This window comes from Cygnus olor, chromosome 3 (assembly GCF_009769625.2).
Source record: "Cygnus olor isolate bCygOlo1 chromosome 3, bCygOlo1.pri.v2, whole genome shotgun sequence".
NCBI classification, from domain to species: Eukaryota; Metazoa; Chordata; class Aves; order Anseriformes; family Anatidae; genus Cygnus; species Cygnus olor.
The window spans coordinates 758617-779216 of NC_049171.1; the positions used below are offsets into that span (position 1 = coordinate 758617).

Sequence of the window (20600 nt, forward strand, 5' to 3'; positions counted from 1 at the left end):
GTGTGAAACCAAAATAAGGAGAGAAATTGATGTGCTGTGACCTCCTGTCCCAGAGGCCTGGTGTTCTGCCTGTGCAGGGCAGCAGGACCTCCTGGCCACACGCAGGAATGGCAAAAGCCTTCCCAGGACCACAAAGAATTAAGACAGAAAACACTTTAAGCACTTTATGTAATATGAATTTAGATTATTTACTCTATTATTCTATTTTAATAATTACTCCATGTTAGCTAACAATGTTATGGGAATATCCTAGCTGCTCTGGGCCCTTTTACTTCTCCCCTGTTCCTACTTCCCTAAGAGAAAATGCAATTCCTCCTGGGGCGGGGAGCTCAGGAGGTGTGGTCCTCCAGGAACAGTATTGAGAGTTGTGCTAATGAAGCATTCAGGTTTCATCCTAATAGGCAGAGAAACTGCAAAAGGCTTTTAAACTACCATTTTCTACCAAAGACTTTATGCACCTGGCACTACATTTTCTTCACACAGCCACTGGAAATGTGCAATTTTCTAATGGATTGATTTTGGCTTCCCTTTCACACCATACCAGCTGAGGTGTAAGGGACACAAGCACAGCTCAGGACTGATCTTCAAACAAGAACAGTGAGATTAAATGTTTTCCCCTGGGCGTTTCTGAAAGGATCTGAACTAGAAAGCTGCCTGGGAACAACAGGCAACAACATCAGCTGCTCAATACCCACCTCCCTTACTCTGCTATGAAATGATGCATGAAGTACAGTCGATAAGCACGCCTGGTTCTTTCAGATGGATATACGGAGCATAGCTGCAACCTTCATATGTTTGAACAGATGTTACAAGAAACATTCCAGCAGTATACAACCAGCAAGCCAGGACGGATTGGTCTAGTTTTGGTTTGGATTTGTTTGGGGCTATTTGGAAAGGGAGAATAAACAAACACACTAAAACACAGAAAGAATTTTATACTAAAGAAAATCAGGAAGAGATGAGGAAACATCTCCAATTATGCAAAAGGCTGTAGAGAGAAGAAATCAAATAATGTGCATGTCCATGGTGGATAGGACAGGAAATCTTGGTTTTAAACCAAAACAAGAAAAGATTCTGATTGGTGGCTGATAAAAACAATTTAAGGATAAAGTTAACAAAGCAGGAAGGGTGAGACTTGCTGGGAGTTTTTGGCCTTTGCATCATTGGGGTTTCTGAGAACAGGCTGAAGAAAACATCTGTCAGGAATGCACATGAGATCCTGCCCCGAGGAGAGGATGTGCACTAGATGAGCTCTCGAGGGTCCTAGGGCTAGTTTCCGACGACTACAGAGATTTTAACGTAGCCAGTGAATTTCAGCTAAACGTGTAATTCATATAATCACACCAAGAAGGTCCAACAGCAAAGTGTTGCTCATGCTGCTATTATTTTATTGCTGTGTAATCCTCTCTGGCTGCTTCTATGCCAGTAAACTAAATGGTGTCACTGGGCATCCCCCCGGCCCTAGGAACGCCTGGCACATACTGGCCATATTCTGGCACACACTGGCCACGTTCTGGCACAAACTGGCCGTGTTCGCAGCTTTAAGCTTTCTGTCTCCCCAGGCAGGGTGGCTGCACTGATTGCTTTTTGGGAGTGATGTTTGGCCTGTGCTAAACACCAAACCATGCCAGGGACTGCCTAAGAGACTGCTAGCTTGTCTTGACTGCCAGCCAAGGCTGCGTCAGGCAGGGGATGTAGCAGACTGGATGGACTGAGTTCCAGTTCTTGTGCCCAGTACTTTGGCAATGATTAGCACAGTAGCAGAGATGCAGTTTCTTTCTCCACAGGCAGTTGCTTCTTGTTCTAAGCAAGGCTTGTTGGCTGAAGGACTGACTGCTTGGAACTGGAATCAGGATAACAGATGCTATAATAATAATAAAGCCACAGCCGCCTTCTTTAGAAAATGGTTTGGTATTACCCTGGTTATCAGGCTTTGCCAAAAAGTCATTTTTAAGTAGACTAAAAATAGCTTAGGATTTGAGATTGGAGATACAATTTTGTTGCGATCTTTTGTGTAACATTTTCTCTGCCATTTTTGGGTAAGCTTCATGACTGCCAGGCTCAGCCACGTCATCTGTGCAGGGACACCTGGCAGAAACCTTTTACAGTGAGCGCTCTTGCTGCATTTTTCTCAATGCTTACATTTTTATGGTCATCATCTTTCTGAGATGAATCAAGATGAGTCAAGAAGATCAAGGGTGAAGAATGGAAAAAATGATGTAATTATCGAGGGGGAGGGAACTGCCATCTCACAGAAGGGTCTGAGTATGACAGACAGCACAGCATTTTACCCATGATAATTAGTGTAAAAGTGCAGGGACTTCAGACGGGGACTGTATGTGTCACAGAGGCCAGTGAGGTAGGATCAGAATCAGCGGAACTGGGAACGAGAGGAGGAGATACTTGCTTTTTGGTAGAGATCCCAGCCTTGAAAAGCGAACCCTCTTTTCCCCTTGTACACAACGCTGTTGATCCTGCTCCTGCCTCTCCCTGCTCCACATGACATACACCAACCCTGTGTACCAAAACTGCGCTTGTGATTTAGGTCCCAACACACATCGCTCCCCATTATAGCTGCAGAAATACTTCATGCCAGTGAATAAACGAGCGATAGAACAGCCATGATTCACTGCACAGAAACATGAAGTGTTGTACAAAAAGAACAACTCTTCTAACCATATATACGCAGTGTCGGGCCCTAAAATAGAAAATAACATTTCAGGAAAGAGTCTCAGAATTTCAGCAGTTCTAGGAAAATGCCTGCTTTTGGCTGAGTCTAAAGAAGTAAATGGAATGCTAGGAATTATTAGAAAAAGAACAAAATTTAGAATATCAGAATGCTATACAAATTCACAATGCATCTGCACCCTGATTACCATGTGTTCATTCTCTGCCTCCATAGGCATATAGCTTTCCTTATGAGGAACGAGAAAAATCAGTAGGACTATTCCGATTGAAAGAGATGTCTACTAAAGACATGAGTGGCAAGAAGTTGTTGAATAAACAATAGTTGTTCATTGCCTTTTTGATAATCAGATGGAATCAAAGTTATAAGGAGCCTGGCTCAAAAACAACAACAACAACAATAATAATAACAACAACAGCAATAATAACACTAATAATATTAATAATAATAATAATATTTTTTACACCGTAACATTTGCCACAAGGCATTTACAAAGTCAACATACCCATCCTCCAGATTAGGCAATGCACTGAGGAAAATGCCATTGAGTCCATGAAATACAAAGGCATCTCCTCCTGCTTGGAAGGTCCCTGAGGCACAACCTATGGGATTCTGCGAGAGCGCTGCCACATGCCTACCCTGTTCATACACAGTGCTGAACAGAAGCCAAATGCCTCTTACTTGATATGCCCATTATTCTGGTTTCTGCCGTAAGTATGAACAAAAGCAAATTGGCAATTGGTGATCTGGGAGATGGTACAGAGCCACTACTGGTAATGTTTACAGACCCAACAAACTGTGGATTGATAAAATAATTATGGACTTGGTCTACAAAGTAATTTAACTGTACAATATGTAAATCACAGAATCCCAGCCCCCCAGGACGGCTGGGAGCACCCCTGGGTGCCCCTGTGCCCCCCTGCCCCAGCAGGGTGCACAGCCCCACGGCCCTGGGCTCGGGGAGCTCTCCAAGGAGCAGCCCCCGGCCCCTCTCGGGGCAGCCCGTGCCAGGGCTCCGGCACCCGCCCGGCCCAGCAGTGCTGCCTGAGGGGCAGGGGGAGCCGCCGGGGCTCCAGGCTGGGCCCGGGGCCTCTGGGCCTGGCCCTGGGCACCGCTGAGCAGAGCCCGGCTCCGGCCTCTCCGCACCTCCCTGCGGGTACTGACGGCCATGGGGGAGCTCCCCCGGAGCCTCCTCTGCTCCAGGCCCAGCAGCCCCAGCTCTCGCAGCCTCTCCTCACAGCACGGGGGCTCCGGGCCCTTCGGCATTTTGGTCTTAGTGTTAATCAGTCAATACAAACACAGAAGCATTTGCTGCATCTAGGAGAAAACAACTTAAGTCGTGTTTACAGAACCAGGAGCTCATCCTGGAAAGCAGTTACGCTGAGAAGAGTTTGGAAGCAACTGCCTAGAAATAACTGCAAAGAATTTATGGTAACTAGTGAAAACCTTCTGCTGGTAAGGAAGCAAATAAGTTGTTGAATGAGCAAGAGAAAAGCGGCGATCTCTTTAATTTCTAATGTAGCATAAACGCAGGAAGGCGCTTGAGGATCTTTCAGATAAGAACGTACATCTTTGGAACAAGACACGAACGCCACACTACAAAATGAAAAGACAGTTTGAAGAGAAATAAATACAAAAAGAAATGCCATCTAATTTGCTTAGCCATGAGAAGGACCTGACTACAGTGTATAGACAACTATGAGGGAAGACATTTGTCACGGAAAGAAGCTTTTTAACTAGACAATGGCACAGTCAGACCTATTCAAGATCTGTTCTTAACAGAATGCATTCCTAATAAAATCAAAGCCAGGAAACAAGAAGCTGGAATATTTCAGAAACAAACAGAATACCATATGGAAAGGGGACTTTCTCCTCTCCTCCCCTAAGAACCAGAAAAAGCAAGTTACAGAGAAAATGACCGTAAAAGAAAACACACGAATGTCACTGCCACGTACCAGATTTTGTAGGTGTGGAGTCACTGGCTGCCTTGACAGCCTTCAGAAGGACATGCTGATTAGACGACACGGGCATGCCTGCTCTGCATTGCTGCTGCTGTTGCTTCTGCTGCTGCTGTTTCAAGGCCTGGGGAAGAGGACAGAAGAACGTGAGCAAAGAGATATTAAAAATATTCTTAGAAATTATTAATACACAGTATAAACATCTTGTCTTACAGCAACCAATAGATGGATTCTAACTGTAAGTCCATCAAAAGCTTAAAATGGCTTCTGAAATACGTTCTGTTTGCATGGGACACCGATACTGTCTATTTAAATACAGTTCTACAAGTAGAGACATTTCCTACCTTTGCATTTAAAGCAAAAAGCTAATGGTTGCAGAACTTCTTAAGTTGTGTGTTTCATGAAAAAATGATCTCTAGAGAAGGCAAAGAGAAAGAATTCCAAATCTGGAGTTGGTTCAAGAAGTAATTATATAAATAACTTCAAAGTAAAAGTTCCACAATGTAATTCATTTCCATCTCCTGGAGAAGCAAGTAGCAACTTACTAAAAACATTCAGCAGAGACGATACCTAATAAGAAAGACTTTTTTAATTAGGAAAGCAATAAAGAATAGAACACTGAAATCCTTTGTTTCAGAAAAGACTGTTAAGGCAACCATAATTCTGCCTAAAAAACACAAATGACTAAGACAAGGAAGTAAGAAGGCAATTTGATTAAACTGCAGATTTTACCCAAACCAAACTGTCTGTTTTCCAAAAATGAACTCAAAACCCAAATAAATTTGACAGAATAAATTACAACAGATAAAGTATACACCTGAATTTCACAATAGGAAGTAACAGAAAGTAATATGCTGTTATATATACAAATGAGTGGGACTGTTAACTAGAGATCCACTATCTCAAATAATAATAGTGAAATACAGTTTGAACTAGGAGTCAGAATAAAAATACGCAGGAGTCTGCAGAACCTGCCGTATGAGGAAAACAAGACAGACCTTCAGACACAACTTGAGGAAGACTAACAACAGAATACAACTAATGAAGTGACATGTTAGATTCCTGTTTTCCTATCTATTAAATAGTTCCTATTTATCTGCTTGTCCTGTGGGCAAAAAATATTCAGTAAAACTGAAGAAAAAAAAAATTGAAAATCACTAAGGAAATATCCTCTGCTATCACAATTAATCTCCTCTTATTGAGGTCAAAAGATTAAAAAAAAAAAAAAACAAGAAAAAAGAGAGGGAGAGAGACCCGGTATTTGAGAGACCTGGTATTCATACAAGTAACACAAAAATCTATAAACAAGTTCAAGAAAGCTTTTACAAAGTCTTTTCTGATTTGAAGATGAACTCTTTTCTTGTTTGAAGACAAACTGCAGGCAACAGTGACTGTCAGGAAAATATTAGACTATGAAGACCACTAGTATGCTTAGGTGTTTGTGTGAATCCCATACTTCTATTACACAAATCACTTCAAATATTTAAGATTTCACATGTTCAGTTCACCTCCTATTCTGTATGCCATTTAACTGCTGCATTTTTCTTAGCTTAGGTAAAACAATTCTGCTTCTGTTCATTGTCGCCCCACAGCTCTCCCTTGTGCAGTGTCTCAGGTGCCCACGCCAGTGGTGGCTGAGGCATGTGTGGGAAGAGAAGGAAACAATTATTCATTAGACATCTCTTTTTAAATTCCGTGTCAACTTCACACTTACGTTCTGTTAGAATCATCTCCGTTTCTTTATAAATCTTTATATATTGAGTCCTGTCCTAATCACAGAATAATTCAGGGCTTGTTGTGACAAGCCTGGCTCCATCAATAACCTCCTCAGAAGTACTTGGAGGGGACAGATGGACCCTGCTGTCTGGTTTTCCCCTCAGCCTCCCCTTCTCCAGGCTGAAGGAGCCCCCTTCCCACAGCCTCCCTCACAGGGCAAGCGCTCCAGCACTATCCCATGGCCTCCCCGAAACTCACTCCAGTTCATCAATGTCGGCTTCTGTTGGCCCCAAAACGGGACGCAGTATTTTAGAAGAGGTCGAATAATGAGTGATAATAATGATAATGATAATAATCAGCAGATAGATATAATCACCCCCCTCCACCTCCTGTTTGTAATACCCTAAAAAGCTGCCAGGGCATGCTGCAAGCTTCCTTAACAGCTTGTGTCTACCAAGACCGTGAGCTCTTTTTCGGCAGAGCTGCTCTTGGTGCCATTGCAGGGAGCTAGTCTGCCCCTTACTAGTCTGAGTCCTCACTAAATTTCATGAAGTTCCTTCCAGCCCATTCCTCCAGCTTGTCCAGGCCCTACTGAACAGCAGCAACGCCCCTGAGTGCATCACCAGTGTCATCTGCATCCTGTCTCCTGCAGGACACTGAGAAAAGGTATTTAACAGGAAAGGTGCCAGGATAAAAACACGATGAGCTTCACCTGTAACCAGCCTCCAAGCTGAGTATAAACATACACCATCACCCTCTGAGCCTGGAGATCCCGTGTTTTTTAAACCAAGTAGTAGTCTTGCCATTTAGGCTGTAACATCTGAGCTTGGACGTATGGATGGTGTGGGACAGCCCAAGAGAAGCCTTGATACAGGCAAGATATGCAAAATCCACAGCTCTCCCCAGCCCCGACCCGCACCACACAAATGCTCCCCCTGTGCCCATGTGCAGGGGTTCGTTATTGTTTTGTTTGCCTTTAAGTTGCCCTTTCTTTTCGCCGTGGTCCCAATGGAGGCAGGTGTTCTGGGCACACAGGGGGGTCTGCACGAAGGGCAGCTCTGAGGTAAACCCTGCTGTGAAGGGTGGAAACCACTGCTTTATTCTGCAGGGTTGAAAAAGCAAAACGCAAAACGGTGCTGTTCAGTATCAGCAGCATCTCCTTTAATTGCCACTGAAGCGAAGACCTTACAGCACCAGCACGTTCCTCCCTGTCAGCTCCACAACGGATGCCAGCAAGGATGGCAGCAGGGACCAGGAGCTGGTCCAGTGCTCCCATCTCTTGCTCTGGACCTGCTTACGCCCTCTGACAGCAATGGTAAAAATGTACGGGGACACACCTAACGGGGAGGAGTCTGTGCTGCGCTGCTCCCTTCGTCACACAAAAGGCAACAAAGACTATTCACCGACCCAAGAGCTTTTGTAGGGTACAGCTGATCCCGGTCCCTGACCTTACTCCTTCCATGTGTGCATGGCAACAACAGATTAAAAAATGGATAAAGACAAAGGCCAACAATATAAACCTTATCAGAACAGAGATTATGGCTCCTAGTCTCCAAAACCCCAATGATATCTGAATTCTGATGTCTTTGGGATGGCTGCTCAGGCTAGGTAAGGAGAGGAGATGGTCAGTGGATTGGAGAGAAACAGAGGAAAGAATCAGGGTAGTTCCTGCATTTTCCAGCAAAGAGTGAGAAATCACCTGTCTGGATCCAGATTACTAATTTCAGAATCTCGGTGTCTTTTTTTCTGTATCACCAAACTATCACTGTAACCAAGGATGCTTCTCCCCATGGTTGTTTCATCATTTTAGCAGGATGAGCACTGACATGCCTCTGTCACTTTAGATTCAGATTTTGCAAACCTCTAACTCAGGATTCTTCAAAAACACTGGAAGGAACATGTGGCTTGCGCTGAACACAACCATCTGCTTGCTTACTGTACTGCGTGGTGTTGGCACACCACTGTATGCCATACCATTTGGATGTATTTTACAGTTTTAACCCTGATCCGTTTAGGAACTAATTCCTGTTTCTTCTTTCTTAAAGGACCTGATACTTACTGTCAGTATAGCAGCGGCATGGTGCTCAAGGGTTAAACGTCCTCACTTGCAAATCTGCTCTCTCTTCCCTCCAGTGATAATGACTTAGTGCTTAAGACAGGAGCGCTGAATCCAGCCAGCTGTCTTCTCCAGTGCACACTAGCAAATAATCCGGGTGTAATTAAAAATACGAAAGCTTTCCTTAAGATACTGAGTGAAACAAGAATTATGTTTTTCCTACAACTCTACTCATAACACTTCTGTCTCCTTCCTGCTATCAACATTTGCTCATTCTATCTATTTTTATGACTTTTCCTGCCCACGGGAGCAATCCTGTTTAGGAAGAGGTGGAGGGTGTGGTATTTGGTCAAAATGGCAGAATTCCACTGGAACCAAAATTAAGCAATGGATCGGGCATGCAATGATCTTCATTTGACCCAAAGCCAGAGCAAGCTTTAGGCAGGTAAGTTAGAATGTCTGAATGGTTTCAGCATTCTTCAGCAACACCTCTGTGCCCAGAAGATAAGTTACCCGTGTGCCCAGAAAATAAGTTACCACGATGCTACAACTTGATGCTGTACTCTGGGACAGAAGAGTTCAGGGAGAAGAGCTGCTGTGATGGTAGACGATAACCATCAGAAACTGCTTTTGGACCTATCGACAGCTGCAGAACTGTGAAGTACCATCAGGTATGCTATGCTATGCAGCCACAATTTGTTTCCCCATTTCTCTTTCTGGGTTTCTGACCTTTTTTCCCCAAACCAATGAGATTCTGACCAGCGAAACTGAGAACACTGTCTGAAGTTTGGAACTCACTGGTTCTGACATATTTTACTACATACAGAGGCAGAGCTGGAATGAGGATGTTCAGGACGTACACATCTCAGGATATGAAAGCTGGGGAGTGGAGGAAAAAGAGAGCAGAGGCAGAGAGGAGCAAATGTAAAGGTGAGGAAGGCTGGTGGTAACAGGGGCAGAAGGAATTCAGACACGGAAAGTGGAAAACTATTAGGCATGTAATGACAGGCTGGGAGGAGAGGAGAAAAGTAGATGGAGTTTGGAAATAGGGACCCACAGAACAGGGAAAATGAAGAGAAACTGCTGAACACAACAGTGGAAAAAGGACTGTTAACAAACCCTAAATGTGTTTGATCACTCTCTTAAAAGAGAAAAGACTGTGGATGTTGGAGACAAATGATTGCCAGCCAGGCTTAAAGAGGGATGAGGAAGGGATGGCAAAGAGTATAGTTAATATCAGCTGAATTAGTGAGAAGCAACATTCTGAGGATTCAAATGAAAGTGGAAACCTGACTCTTCAGAAGAAAATCTGCCTGAAGTGACAACACAATCTCACGTCTTTAATTCACCTAACAGCAGCAAGCAATGCCATAGTAACATTGCTGCTTCTGTTGAGAAACAGCAAAGTGGAAAATGAAAGAGAAGATTCCCTAAAGCAGGCATCTCATTTTGACATCAATCCAACTCCTGCTGGAAACAAAGCTCCAGTTTATTCAGTTTCCTTATCTTCTCATGTAATATTCTCCTCAACAATATGCCCTAATTAGATCCTTCTCTCTCACTGCAAAATCTTTTCCAAACACTGTAGCCATCTCTGATAGCTGAATACCACTCTGAGTGTTGTTTCCCAGCTGGCAAATTCAAGAAAGCAGGCTGGGCTGGTAAAGGTAAATCCTATCCAGAACACATCATGATTTCATCAGTCTGTGACAAGCTTCCGTAATCCCTCGACTAGCACCTCCTCTGCAACTTGATTCATAACTCCTTACAGATTTTACTCGACTAAGGAGTAAATCTAACCCTGTTAAAGCATTTCCTTTCTAAGGATCATGGAAAACTAAACAATGCAGCTGGGGAAACACCTGCAAATAAGAAACTCAGGGGACTAATTCATCTTGCATTTTTCATTAAAAGAAACAGATCATTTGAGGTACAAACACTTACCCATTCCATCCTGAGTGCCTGCAATAAACACTACCTACAGAACAGTCATTCCCCAAGCATGGAAAATAACCAGTCCTCCTCTTTCTCTCCTAATGCCCAGTAGAAGTCAGTGTGCAGTCCTTCCCCTTCATCCCTCAATAAATACACACATTGCCCACAGAATTCCTTGGAAGGGAAAGTACGCCCCTAATTAGGGGATGAAGTCAGAGGACTTAATTCTTTTCTCAAAAAGACGTTCCATTTTCTAAAACAGACTGTCGAAAGCTAAGGACACTCAACAAAAGGTTGGGTGAAAATAAACAATGTCTTATATCCATTCTCTAAAATAACAATGACAAAATTTCCAGCTGCTTTTTCAGGGAAAAGGCAAAGCACTAAATAGCACGGTATTTTCAATCTCCTTTAGGAGAGAGGGATGTTTTAACAAAGCCCTGTTTACTATGAGACAGCCAGGAAATCCTGACTTACTTCCTTGCAGAGTGCAGTTCCACTTGGAAAGATGATTTACCAGAGAAATAAAACGATTGCGACAATCCCTAGACTAGGTTCCAGACTGTGCTGCTTACCTGTTTGAGTGCCTTCTTGCTGTGCTTCTGGGACGAGGAGATGACTTTGCCTGTTTGGATGGAAGGTGACGGGCAGCCAGCCTGGGGGGAGGACGTCTGTGACAGTCTAGATGACACTGCAAGAAAAAAGTACGTATGAGCATACCGGACAAGCCAACCTTTATACGTTTGCCTGCAGCACATTAGCCAGTCCTCACCAATTCAGATCATCTCATGAGGGTCATGAAAATTGCACCTCCAGCAAGCGTTACTTGTGTAACAGAAGAATCATTTCTATTTCCTAGTCCTGTATCAACGAGGCAGCTGTTTTCCTCGGAAAGCCAACAGCAATTCCTGTGACTGACTTCAGATCTTTCATCTCCTGTCCATTTCTTTTTCATGATTTTAATCATGCAAATAGCTGCTATCAAACAACACTGCAGCCTGAAAAAGTTTCAGCTTCACACAGCTTTAGCTACCTTAAGTCTAAATAAAAATACAGACACAGATAATGGTTATCTTCATCTGGAACGACCCGTGGTCAGGTACCTGCCTGCCTGGTGGCATTTCTGATCAGATTAACTCTGCACCCCATGTAAGAGTGGGAAGATAAATGACACGGAAACAAAGGGGAACGTGACTATCACTCACTCCTTCTTAAGAAAGAAATACGGGAATATACTGGTTATACCAGTACATGAACATATAGGCTCACTGAATGAGCCTAGACAGAGTGTAAAGAAATCTAGTCCTAGCCATGTGGAATCCTAAAGCAAGGCTGCTAGTTTCCCATGATTTGGGCTTTCATATCGTCCCCTTACAACCAAGAAACCAGGGATAGGAATCAAATCACAGCTGGTTATGTGGCTAGAATATACCTCTTTGGTACAGAATACTGAAAATACTCTGCTCTGACGGCAGTGTTGATGGATATGTGGCCAGCCAGGGAAGCTATTTGGTGTCAGGAGGAAATCCTTCCCTCTGCGGGCGGCGGGGCCTGGCGCAGGCTGCCCCGAGGAGCTGTGGGTGCCCCATCCCTGGCAGTGCCCAAGGCCAGGCTGGATGGGGCTGGGGGCAGCCTGGGCTGGGGGCAGGGGTCGTGCCCATGGCAGGGGTGGCACTGGGGGGCTCTGAGGGCCCTGCCAGCCCAAACCACTCTGGGATTCTGTGATCAGTCTCAGAATCATGGTTTCCCATCTATTGTCTTGGCAAACCTGTACTGTCGTGGCCAGCAGCCAGGTTAACCTCCCACATGTGCATATGTAACAGGGCAGGCAACCAGTGCACTAGGGCCAGTGAACACTTTCGCTGCTGAGGCTGAGAGAGTGCAACAAAGAAGACCAAAAATACGGAATGACATGAGTTGGAATGCCTCACATTGCATGAGGGCCATAACAAAGCAGACACCACACGTGTCAGCAAGAATATCAGTGAGATACGGCTGCACCTGCAATGAACTCCAAAGCCGTGAGACTGACGGGGTACGGGAGCAGCAGGTTAAAAAAGCAGCATAAGTTAGCAAATTTGGGGTCTGTGTATGTATCTACACATAAATTAGTACAGATAATAATGCCAGCTGTAAGATCAAGGAGAAAAAATAAGTGCAAAAGAATGTCTGATCCCAGAGACGAGTGTGACCCCAATCACAAAGGATAAAAAATAGCTTCACGTTAACTGTTTGAACTACTGCTTCCTGAAGCGATTAGTTGCAGCCTGCACGAGGCTAAACTAGGATCCTTTCCTAGCAGAAAGGAGGTAAGAGACAATAGCAACAGCTCTTCATTAACGAAAGGTGCGCTGTGGTTCTGTTCAGCATCCACAGGAAAGGGAAGCTGCTGAATAGTGCACTGACGGCAAGCACCAGAGAGCAATTTCAACAAAAGGCACAAAATTAGTAACAGCAAATCATACAAAGTAAAATTCGCATGAGTGGCATAGGGATGAAATGTAAACAGCAAGTTGCCTAGAAGGCATATACACTGGAGATGAGGCTGTATCAGACTCTGAAATGCCATTAAAAACAACTCCTAGGCTATTGGGCATAGTAAGAAACCAGTAATTTAAGTCACTGGTAAGATTCCCATATCCAGGTTGATAGGTGCATATAATAAAGGTGACACAGCCGTACGGCAAGCATAATTACCATTTAAATAGGGAAAAGAAAAAAAAAAAGCTGTCGTAGCAAGCCCTGCAAAGCAAAGGTTGTATTTGTACTTTAAAACAGCAGAAAGAAAGTTCCAGAGATGCGCTGCCTCTACTGCCTTTGCGAACTCGCATTTGTCTCTCAGTCTGGTTGAAATCAGAGTTCGGGAAGGAAAAAAAAAGGTGCTGGAAAGACCGCAGCCTGGTAACACCTGGAGAGAGTTCATGAGAACATAAACTCACAGGAATTCTTTTAATGCATCAATAAAGAGTAATGGGAAAAAAAGCAAGTTTGTTGCCGAGAGTCACTCAGACTTCCAGAGATGTTCAACACGCCCCCTGAAAAAGGTTTCTAAAAATTATTTGGCACTTGTTTAAAAAACACAGAATTGGCCTTACTCTGATGCTGGATAGAAGGAAAGAACAGAATCCAACGTTAATCAGGCAAGGACTTAACAAATATTCTGCAAGGTCGCATTTTAGTGCTTAGGGATAGACTGGAAGTAAGTACATTTCGGGAGGAAAACAAACAAGCTCCAAGTAGAACCTGTAGTAATCCAAATTAACCGCGTCAGCTCAGGAGAGATGGCTGACAGGTACTTGAAAATGGCCAGCAAGATGATGCAATGAGTAAGGATGGAGAGATGAAGTATCTACAGTTCTTACAGCCTATTTATGCTGGCTGTCTCACTTGCATGCCGTAGTGCTGATCACATCATTAAAAAAAAAAAACTATTACAGAGTTTGACAGGATTCAGGAAAGTAAAGAAAAAGGTTAAGGACATGAAAAAACCTAGGGACACCGCGAGGTTTGCTGTTAGTCTACAGGAAGGGCCGGGACTGGAACATGCAGAACCAAGTGATGCAGCTTCACGCCCGTGGGCAGTTCCCAGCTCCCAGTTCCCAGCTCCCAGTTCCCAGCTCCCCGTTCCCAGCTCCCAGTTCCCAGCTCCCAGCTCCCAGCCCACCAGCGCCGCAAATGCCCCGCAGCCGGACCAACGCCGTGCCCCGTCCCTCTGACACGGATCCCAGTTTGTCGCTGTTACACACGAAGAAAACACAAGCGCAGCTCAACATTTGCACCCCGTGCACAGAAACAGACTGGCTGCTGCTGGTTCTGAGACATTTGAATAGCAGAACAGAAACCACATCCTCTTTGAAGCCTATCACTGCAGAAACTTGAGGCTCTGCGTGGAGCAGACGCACTAAGCCAAGCGGGCTACGTTCCTCCAGTCTCGTGTTCTGTTCACGTTTTAATTTTCATGCTGCCTTGTAACCATGAAACCAACCTTCCGAAGCCAGCAATGGCGGCGCAGGCTACAATCCCCGCCTGGGAGGAGGACTCACCCCTGGAGCTGACCCAAAAAGCCGCGCCATAAGATTCTGCGCATCCTCTGAACGCGTACGAGCCCCTGGTGCTACAACGGGCGCGGAGCTTCGACCGGCAGCTGCGACCACGGCAGATTCTGGAGAACAAACAGGAGAACTCGACAAAGCCGAGCGAGTCACAGCTGCTTGAGCTCAGCTGCGGGCCCCAAAGCGAAGGGGGGTGGACGAGGGGATAAACCAGGCAGAATACACCCCTGGGTCCTCGGGCCCGAAAGCTCTCAGAAAGTTTACAGCCTTTTAAGAACTGAGCATGCAGCCAAGTGGAGGTGTAACGCAAGGACGTGCACGTACAGAGAAATGCTCTGACTCCCCCAAGGACAAGGCTTGACAAGCTGAGCTTGTTTCCTTTAGATTTAAAAAGGACTTAAGTAAAGTACGCTCTCTCCTCACTTCAAGCTTTCTTAATTGGAAAAATATGCGGAGCTGAGATTACACCTCTTGATGCCCTTAAATCCTAAGAGCACTTCTGGGGGGAAGCTGCAGAACTAATTGCAGAATGTAAAGCAGCACCTGGGAAAGCAATGAACCTTGCAAGACACCCATTTAAAAAACTGGATGAGTTGCTTTGCACAGCTTTTCCTTCATCAGCTGAAGATTAGAGAAGACTGTGGGACAGTACCTGGCAGAAAAGGATTTCAGTAGATTTTGTGCATTAGAAACAGTGAACAGAATCTTCTTGTCCCAAAGAGCCGTAACAGAAGGGATGGAGATGTCACCTGGATAACAGGAGACAAGGACAGAAATACGGCTGAAGGGCAGTGCCAAAAAACCCTCAAGCATCTGAGAGTGCTGGCCTGGAGAAGCAGTTAAACCTAAGCACGCGTAGCCAGGACAGCTCCAAAACTAATAACTCCGCACGCTCAGCCCCAAGTTTTTAGCCAGCTGGTTCATTCACAAGGGTTTATGACTTCCTGCTGTTGGTTTGGCTGGGAGAGGAGTGTGCCAGGTGAAATTTTAACAGCTCTCTTAGATTAAAGTAGATGAGACGAAGTGGAACATGTGTCAGCCAAAGCTCACGAAACCCAATTTCAGATAAACTAAGAATGGACCCAGTATAGTCCCCGTCCTAGCTGCAAGAAAAAATGCTGCAGAAGGTACATCTGCAGTCAATTACAGTTGCAAAACGTGGGACAGAGGCTCCTTTACACTTCAGTCTTCTTAATGTAGTTGACACAAAAGCATTTCTTCTGAGAAACTAAATTACAATAGAAATTTAATTGTGTTAAGGGTCAAATTAACTTAGAATTTTCACTCTGGCAAAATCTGATGACATTTTACAAGGTATCAGGTTCCTTTAAGGTTTGCAAACCCTAAAATAGTGGTCAGTCTATTCTCTTACGTATTCTTACAAACAAACTGTGCTAACAGCAACGGGGAGATATAGTAAGATTTATTTAACAGTAATTTAATGAAGGAGAAAACGAATGATTAATCCTCTTAGAAAAGCTGCAGTAAAATACTGCAAATTTCAGGATGTAAACGAAGGCCGGTTCCCTCCTAACATAAATAGGACAGGTACGGTTTCATCAAGATGCTGCCTCGTCTCTTTGCTCTGCAGAGCCCCGTTCAGTCACCGCTAAGGCCCTCTGCTCGAGCCCCCGTGCCGAAGGAAGGCACTGGTTCACCACGGCTCGGATGAAGCAACCGGAGGACAACCGGACTGCTCCCCCGCGGGACGCTGCGCCGCCCCATCTGCTTCTCCAGCGGTCACAAGGGCAATGGTGGGGAGCACCACGATCCTTCCGACCCTCCGGGACTTCGACCACCCGGGGCACGCTCTGCTGTCCCTGCCCAAAGCTGCTCTTTGCCCAGTACCTGCCCACAGGCCACCCTGATACCGAACACCAAGCAGCAGGACTCGTAACTCGCATCTGGTGCTAGGCATTACCACCTAAGACTGAAAAATATGGAAAGGTGGAGATGCTTGAATTATTTTTACCTTTTTTTTCTTTTCCTTTTTCTTGGACATCTCGTCTTAGTCAGGTTATTTACTTTCTAGGGTGTGAATTTAGACAGATATTTGCCTGTTTGAAATAACAGGATCACAGAACCACAGAATGGCTTCGGCTGGAAATCCTACTGGCTCCTAGCATACATCTGCTCACTAGCTTAAAGGAACACTTAATAATAATATTGCAGCTAATGTCTGTCTTTCACAAACAGCACCAGGTAAGCAATGAGAAAACACATGGATGTGGCTGATCCCCCTTTGTGAGAGCAAGATTAACTGCCTGACCGTAATGTCCCTTTAAGCTCAGTATTTCTGGTACACAGAGCTATACGGACCTTAGCTTAGTAATTTACTTTTTGATTGATTGCCTTACCCTCCCCTGTCGCTGCACAAAGTGTGGCCGGCTGCAGAACTGGGCTGTTGAGAGCACAGCGGCTTAAGCCAATGCAGGAAAACACCTGGAGGAGCACTGAGATGGAGAGCAGGGAACAGAAAAGCAGAGGGAGAGCTTGCAGCGTCACAGTGGGGATGATGACAGAAGTCACACTTTTTTGGCAGGCACTCGGGTAATTCCAAAATCAGGATCAAGATTAAGATTTTCTTAAATTGATGTTGCAGAAATGACTGGCTGCTTTGCTCAGGCCTGCCTCAGAAGAGAGCAGTGGGAACTGCTGAAGAAAGCAAGCCTAAAGAACGACCTTGTATTATACAACGGTTTTATTTCAGTGACTCCAGAAGAAAATTACTCTTAGAGCAGTCAGCTCAAGGTCAGCCTCGGGTGTTCACTTTACCAAATATTGGCACATGGATACCTTAAGTGCAAACTGTTTAACAGCACAAAAGGAAGCAAAACTACTAAAAATGCACTAGAAATAAAGGAAAAACTGCAGTTGTTGGGAGAGTTTGTGAGGTAAAATACTCTCAGATCAGAAGAGAAAAAGATATATCAGATTGTTAAACTTTGATCCTGACCAAGAGTCTTTTACATGAGCTAGGAAGACAACCAAAACAAATCCACCCAAGTATTACTATTGTAAAATGAGTACAAGGACCCTGTATCCTGATACTGCAACAGGTTCGGTGATGAAAGCAGGGGTGCAGCCTTCTGACCCGTGCTCATCACTGGTAACTGGAACTGCGGGGTTTTACTGGATGTCTCATCCACCAGCTTTTAGAGATCAGAGCTAATTATCGTTTCAAATATACTATGCAATAAAAGAAACTCTCACCTTTGGTAAATGGAACCAAACTATTTCGGAGCAATGAAACCGTTCTGCTAAATCTAAACATTAGATAAAAGCTCTACCAGGGACAGAGAGCCTTCTGCTGGGTAACTGCTCTGGCTACCTGCACCACAGAAACCAATGCCTTAGGAACGGGTCACACAGCCCGGTAATCCATTCAGAGCACCACAGAATAGCTTGGGTTGGCAGGGACCTTAAAGATCATCAACTCCAACCCCGTTCCACCCACCAGGAATCTGAAATCTGTAATCCACTGCCAGGGTAAATTTGGTTTACTGCTTGGCACGGAAGAAGAACTCTTCTGGACGGTTTGCAGGCACGAGACACTTACCCTTTGCCTTTAACAGGACCCAAATGTAGCGTGGTCCAGACGCAGTACGAGAAGCAGCCCTACCCAGGCGGTGGCACCAGCCCTACGCCTGCTCTCGCCTTGCTGCAGGACTCGGTGAGCAACACGTGGGCGCACAGACATGGGACTCACCTCTGCTTCCCGGCTGCAGCTTGGACGTAGGGACTCTACTGGGGCTTTGTCTCTGCTTTTGTTTGGGCATGGGAGAGTGTAACATGAAACGAATTAAAATAGTAGATCCAGAGTTCCTGCTCAAGGGGTTGCATGCATTTCCATGGGGTTTTCTGCCTTGAAAGCTACACATTCAGAAAGAAAAGGCTGAACTGTACTCATTTGGAAAGAAAGTACAGTCAAGCTGAACCAAAAATACAATACTCCCCCCCTTTCAACTATGTGCAGTCACAAGCTTAAAATAACCCAATTTTAAACAGCTAATGGGATCCAGATGTATTACATGAAAAACTCCCAGTGAAAGTCATTGAAACACGTTTTGAGAAGCACAGAAACGTCTCCTGTTCGCCCAACGCCACCTTTGTTTTACAGGTATGCAGTTTGTCAGAGCAAGAACGGGAACTCGAGCTTGAATTCATAACAAAACAAGATCAAACATACAAGTGAGACAACATTTTAGAAGAATTCTCCACCACACAACTGCTCCTTGCTAAAATTAAGGAGGGAGAAATGACCAAAAATATCATCCAACTGCAACTTTCCAGAACTCCCACTCCTGCACTGGGTGAAGTTAGAACTTTTAGTGCTATGACACAGATTACACATTCCTACTGTCAGGTTACGTTCTTAAAACGTAATAAAGATCAACCGTCTGCTTCATATAGAGAGACCGGAGTGCATTTGGCACTGGCAGCTCTGGGAATACAAACTGAAGTACTGAACAAGTCTGTGGCTGAGCACCATGCGTCTCCTTGCCCCACGGACAGGCTCACAATCCTCTTCACTACCCACTGTGCTCACTATCCTCTTTTGCTCCCAATTCAAAGCTTTCTTAGAGTACAGTTATTCATAGACTCATAGACTCATAGAATCATAGAATATCCCAAGTTGGAAGGGACCCATAAGGATCATCGAGTCCAACTCCTGGCACCACAGAGGTCTACCCAAAATTTTAGACCGTATTTATTGATATATGCTTTCTTGGTTCCACAGTTAATTCCTCTACTTGAGGAAAGGACACCAATTAAATACTGAAAACCACCTTAAGAGATAAGAGAAAAGGAAGGAGACAGCTCCACAGCCCTGCCCTAGTGAAGAACTAACGTTGGCTCCAAGCAGCTCAACACCACGAGCAGTAAAGTACTGGATCACTTTGGGAAAGATCTGACAAGCTGAGGTGCCGATAAGAGCCAAACATCCTACACCAAACACTCAAGACCTCGTGTCCGTGATGCCCGGTGGTCAGAGGGACAGGTCACTGCGGTGCTCTTCGGGGCGCAGAGCCCCTGCGGTGGCAGCGGTGCTCTCCGGGACAGAACATCACCCATCAGCATTATCGAAGTGTCAGACAACACCACTGTCATAAAGCCTTATCAACTGTGGAGATCTCCCAGCTAAACAAACCCCAGGCCTGCCTAAATGACACAGAAGTAGTTCTGGTTTCAGCCTCAGGGCACAGGGAGGGCACAGGACCACCTTCATTATTCAGAGCACGCAGCGCATCTAGCAACACCAGCCCCAGACTGGGAGGCCCTGCTGCAGACGGCTTGTACAAAGGCAATGAGAAGCCCCCACCCCAGTATAAAACAAATTAAATTAGAAGAAACAGTAAAAAAAAAAAAAAGGCAATCTATATTCCTATCAATTCTGAAAGTTAAGCGTTACCACGTTTCCTGGAGGATGCACAGCGATGACAGAGGCAGACAACGTCATGTCTCCCTGTGTGTTTGCAAAAGTAAAATCAAGATCATCGAAATGCTCTGAATTTAGAGATATTTTACTGATCTAAGCAGCATTTTTTCATCTGTTGGGGTGTAAGGTAGTTGTTTTACATACATGTTAGAAAATGACAGCTCTAAGTGCCGGTTACCTCAGCAGACACCAGTTTAGCCAACACCAATGAGTTGTTCCGAGCGGGTTTTTTTAATATTACAGCAGATGTGTGCCTTTAGGAAAAAGTGAGGACTTGTAACGGTGACTGCTAAATCGAAGTCATTCACTTTGGCAGCCCAGGTATTCGACAGGAGCTGTCACTGCCATGGCTGACAAATGTCCAGCTCTCACTGGCAGTCACTTGGCAGCTGATCTGGGTTGCTGCTGCTCTCCGATCTCACCAAGCGGACAAGGCCGTGTTTTGCCAACACTGCAGTTCTGTCCAGCTGCCTTTTTCCTGCAGTCTGAACACGCTACACTTTCAAGGAGCACGTGGTACATTAGTGGAAAGATTTCAGCATTTGCTTCTTACTCGTTTCCATCCCACGAACGCTTCCTGCTTCCTAAAAAACACCTCTAGAGCTCAGAGAACTTAGCAGTACCCCTTAGCTCCTCTCCTTTTGGACTCTGGAAAGCAGAAATGAAATTATTCAGGTCAAGGCCAGTATGTGTAAAACCAAGAACTGAGCGTAACAGTCCATCCTGCCCAAGCTTCCTGCCACAGAAAATCCAGGTG

At 44.9% G+C, this 20600-nt stretch overlaps 1 protein-coding gene across 7 annotated transcripts in view; it reads right to left on the minus strand.

Moving 5' to 3' along the window:
* Positions 1-20600, minus strand: part of ASXL2 (ASXL transcriptional regulator 2) — a 114641-nt gene that overhangs the window by 25148 nt on the left and 68893 nt on the right. For 5 of the 7 annotated variants that reach the window (XM_040552200.1, XM_040552199.1, XM_040552201.1 and 2 more), the window contains 2 exons: positions 10927-11042; positions 4642-4768 (listed from right to left, as the gene is read on the minus strand). In XM_040552200.1, the coding sequence (XP_040408134.1) occupies positions 4642-4768; positions 10927-11042 (243 nt within the window). Of the gene's footprint in view, positions 1-4641; positions 4769-10926; positions 11043-14336; positions 14526-18112; positions 18198-20600 lie in introns of those variants that run through there. The other 2 variants (XM_040552204.1, XM_040552206.1) reach the window with 2 other exon arrangements.